Source organism: Loa loa, assembly GCF_000183805.2.
Source record: "Loa loa unplaced genomic scaffold supercont3.131, whole genome shotgun sequence".
Lineage (NCBI taxonomy): Eukaryota > Metazoa > Nematoda > Chromadorea > Rhabditida > Onchocercidae > Loa > Loa loa.
Window position 1 is genome coordinate 122,073 of NW_018108311.1, and position 4,665 is coordinate 126,737.

General features: G+C 33.1%; 3 protein-coding genes across 3 annotated transcripts in view; 2 read left to right on the top strand and 1 right to left on the bottom strand.

Moving 5' to 3' along the window:
- The window catches only part of LOAG_14962 (DNA replication complex GINS protein PSF2), a 3,541-nt gene extending 1,909 nt beyond the window's left edge, over positions 1–1,632 (top strand). Inside the window, exon 4 of the mRNA XM_020448879.1 lies at positions 232–1,632. Coding sequence (XP_020301005.1) covers positions 232–336 — 105 coding nt within the window. The 3' untranslated portion in view covers positions 337–1,632. The remainder of the gene's footprint in view (positions 1–231) is intronic.
- Positions 1,245–1,406, top strand: LOAG_12803 (hypothetical protein; the record flags this gene model as incomplete). The annotated part of the gene is made up of 1 exon (XM_003148315.1): positions 1,245–1,406. A coding segment is annotated over one exon (162 nt), but the record flags the coding sequence as incomplete, so codon positions are not given.
- A 95-nt stretch (positions 1,633–1,727) lies between the features above and the next one.
- On the bottom strand, positions 1,728–4,454 carry LOAG_12804 (hypothetical protein; the record flags this gene model as incomplete). The annotated part of the gene is made up of 5 exons (XM_003148316.1): positions 1,728–1,878; positions 2,206–2,378; positions 2,770–2,937; positions 3,458–3,730; positions 4,347–4,454. The coding sequence occupies 5 exons, from the start codon at positions 4,452–4,454 to the stop codon at positions 1,728–1,730; spliced, it is 873 nt and encodes a 290-aa protein (XP_003148364.1).
- Between the last annotated feature and the right edge of the window lie 211 nt (positions 4,455–4,665).

Consider the following 4,665-nt stretch of genomic DNA (forward strand, 5'->3'; position numbering starts at 1 on the left):
TATATATATATATATATATATATATATATATATATATATATATATATATATATATATATATATGTATATATATATATAATCTTTTACTCTGTAAATCTTAATAGTGCTTCGTCAAATTATAAACTATCACTAATCTTTAGTGCATGCAATATGTCCCCAATAATAAAGCAATCACATTTGTCAGGTTGAAGTGAGCAAAAGTAGTTTCTTATAGTACTACACTTTTTGCAGATACGAGTTTATGTACAAGACTTATGGGATAAGCGATCTGCGAAACTCAACAATTCATCTACTAAATTTTTGGGACAGGTATATCTTAATTATATTATTAAGTGAATAAAAAGAGCAATTTAAGGATGAGAAATTGTCTTAACTATACTTACTGACAAAAATTCCTCAACAATTACAACGATCATAATATGTAACATCGAATGATAAAGAGGTTAAGATTTTGCTTTTATCAATTCTTTACCGATTTCTGTTTTTATCAATCTAAGCTGATTTTTGCCGCTAAAACTTCATGCTTGAAAAGAATGAAAAGTATTACATTTTAGAACAATTTCCAACTTAAACTGTACAACAATAATAATAATATACAGTCATTTTTGCACATTTCGGATATATAAGCAGACAAGTCATTTCCGGATGTACCAACCAGGTATAATTGACGGAGCAAAAAAAAAATTGCGGGCGTCAATGAACACGTGCCGCTAATCCGCCTCTAGAGCATAACATGCTTTCAATAATACAAATGCATACCGACACTGTCGTATACTAACTCCCACGGCTCCTTATCCCTCTCCATCTCCTTTTAGTGGTCTCCTCTCCTTTTTCTTCTCTCAAGAAAGGTATTAACTGTATCTTCTATGACCGTCGGGCTTTGCCCACTTAAATCATAGCAACCATCTCTTGTAACTTTGAGTTTTATTACCTTATAACTCGACCTATATTACAGATATTTCTTCACTCACCCTCTCTATTATACACTCTCAGAGATTACTTATCCTGAGAGTCATTCCCGTAATATAGTAGCATAGGCACTGAGAGACTGAATGAACTTCATTTTGAAGGCGCAGCAATGATTAACTTGACTAAAAGGAGGAAAAATTATGAGACCATAGTTGAGACAAACAGCAGCAATCTTTTAAAATAGATGATGCAAGGAAAAGTTTTCTACAAGTTCTCATATAATTCATCTATTGTAGGTAAATTATGTTGTAAAATCACTTCTGCTCTATTTACAGGTGGAATCATGTCATGCAAGGATGGATAATATTACTTTAATGGAAGTGGCGTACATTAAGCGATCATTAATTATAGCTAGTCGTGAAATTGAGGCGCTTAACAAATCGTTCCATGAATTATCCAGTCAAAGCAGTAGTGATCAAAGATATCTAGTAGCTTGAAAAAAAAAAAAAACAAAAGAAAACTCTGTTATTCCTTTATGTGTACTTTACTGCTTTTTTATTGGATGATTGCAAAGGAAATAATATACGTGAGGAATGATCCTACAAGTTTTTTTCTATTCCAAAACCTTGTCCCCTACTTCTTTCCCTTCCGTTTTCATTCTTTGTGCAGCAGCAATGAAGAATAATTGTCGAAATAAAGTTACTATTCGAAGTTCAATTTGTCTCTAATAGGCTAAAAAAGCCATTTAAAAAGCTATTAATCCTGAAAGTATTTTCTCAACTTGACAGAAAATCATTTATAATTATCAATTGCAACATCTAAGTTACTTTTGTCTCTTCATACTTAATTTTCCTCCTTCGACAGTGTGCCAGCAAAAATGTCTGCAGTATTTCCATTAATGCGTCCACCCCAACAGGATTACCGGCCACTATTTTTAAGGCCGTAAACATTTGTTCTTCTGTACAACCCCTGAAATAGAAAGGTGACCAGAAATTTCAAAATCCTGTCATGCATAGTGTCATTTGTCATTCATAATATACTTTCCTGCAGACTTTAAAGTTTCCTGCAGACTTTTTACAACTATCGATAAGTCACTAAATCATTTATGAAAAGCGCGATTCGTATATGTTACTTCATTCTATTACAATTGTGGAGTACTTGAAAAATCTTATCAAATTTTCATTTATAAATGATGAAAATATCAGGATAATGTAAGTAACATAGTCCAAGACAGTCATTCCTACAACTCCCGCAGCATTCCTCACTGATATGATCCAAAAAAAAAAAAAACTAGACCGGAGTAGGCAGCTTATACAAGCATCTCTCAACACGTTACATGTATCACTTCCGGTAGAGAGCATAACTTCCAGATAATTCGGCAGCGTTTCACCATTGATCAAATTTCTAAGCGGACTTTCGTATGCTAATAATCTGGAGCTTATCCCTATGCAGAGGTAACGATCCGACAGCTGCAACATTTTCCATTCATAACCACCTGTTTATAAGAGAAAAATCTTATATAATTCAGAACCTACTTGCCCTTCAACTAAATTTGCTCAGGCAAATCGTCTTTTCTTGCTCAGATGTCTTTTTCTCATCCTCTGAATTCCCACAAATATAATATTAATTAAATCAAGGGGGGACTTTCGAAGTGCGAAAATGTTCTATGTTGGAACTGTTTGGTCATCACTAGGTAACTTCTAATAACGCATATCCAATACAGTTAAATATCCAATACAGTTAAACATAGGTCTAACTAACGTAGTTCATGCCGCCAATGGTTGATTCCAGCGAATGCACAAGATCAAGCTATCATGTTGAGATGAGAACATGATTTGGAAATAAACAACAGTCACTCACCTTCAGCAAGGCTGGTATATCATTTTCAGTTATTCTCACGCACGACTTGCCGCAGCCACTTAAATAATGCAAGAAAATGGAAAACAAGCGAAAAGAACATTGTTCTTCTTCTTCATCAAATTCAAATGTATCCCGGAATTGCTCTAGAAATCCACTTCCAAACATACCCTAGAAATTAACTCAAGTCACCAAAGACCAACTTCATCAAAGAAACAAATAATTCACATATGATGTCTCCAGGGTTAAAAGTAGTTTGTCGCTATAAAAATTGAAAACTTATCGCTGGTAGTGAAATGCACAATTCTTCTAAGCGAAACTGTTAGAATTGCTGGCTCTTTCTAAGAAGGAATCAGATATAAACAAGTGGAACACTAGAAAGTACCTACTGATATGGAAACGAAGGAAAAAAACGTATTTTTGAAGAGAAGTGCAAAATGTGGCCTGTTTAAATAATTAGTGTTTGCATTTAGCGCACTTGCCAAGTATTAAAAAATAATCAACTATGTTGAGTTGTCAAACTGTTCTAATACTTCGAAACAATATCTTATTTTGATGACGCTACTCTATAAGCTAAAAGTAATCAATCTTCTAGAAATGTGATACATTACTCTAAATTTTCTAAATTTATAATATATGCAGGTTTAGACATTAATGGAACTGAATCGTCATAAAGTGGCAAAAAATTTACCCGAAAATATTCACTCCCTTCACATAAGCATTTCTTTGGAACAACTTCCGTTAGCTTCCCACATTTAAATTTGATGGATTCCGGTGAACCGGAAGTTGTCGACATGGCCTTTCCTGACAATAAAATTGCTTCTTTCACGACACATTTACTAGGTGGCATATCCCTATTGATGTAGACAGAGATATCACCCCAGAGAGAGTGTAACGAATTCGATAGTATATCTGATGGAACCAAAAATGATAACGCGACCAGAATTTGACGAACTAACGTTGGCTGAAAAGACTAAATTTGGTCCAGAAAAAGAGATTTATTCATTAATTAATTAATTTTGCTCATCAAGGATCACCAAGACACTTTAACTATTCAGTATTACGATGGTAGACTCATATTTTGGACATGATCATGAATATTTCTGTCGAAAGAAGTTCACGATGTTAGCCGTCAATTCATTCTATTTGATCCATTAGTATACACTATCAAGACAGTAGTGATTAAGATTTTGTCTAAAAACCTTATTTTAATCCGACAATTATTCAGTGAAAAAAATATGTGTTGTGCAAATCAAGTTTCGTAATTTTCAAAAGCAACTGTCAATCCTGTCTATTATTACTGCAGCATTGGCAAAGTATGAGTTTACACTGAACATGGATCAAACAAACACACAGTAACGTTCATATGTGCTTTCAAGCATGACTTTAACCACATCTGATGAGTAAAAGTTTTATTTCTTGTACAAAGGATTTACCTGCTAAGTGGGAAAAAAAATTTGGAACCAAACATAACTTTTCTCGCTTCTGCTCTCAAAACATTTTGTTTAAAAACCTTATTTTCCTACCCTGCTAAATATCATATATTTTAGAGTGAAATAAATTTTAAAAAAAAGACGCACCCCTTCACAATATGTTGTTATTTGCCAGTTTTCTTCATAACTGCTATCAACTAACATTTCACGTAATTTTGCCAATAAACGCTCTACTGGATTATGGATCGCAAGCATGCGTTTCCAGTTGTCGACTCTTCTGAAAAGTGCTTGAAAATTGCGCACAGTGATGTGAGAAAAAAATCCACTTATTTCACAATTTCAATAACAAAAATAAGTATAGATTCAACTGAAGGCTCTTATTCGTAAGAGCAAACTTGATGAAAATATATATATATATATATATATATATATATATATATATATATATATATATATATATATATAA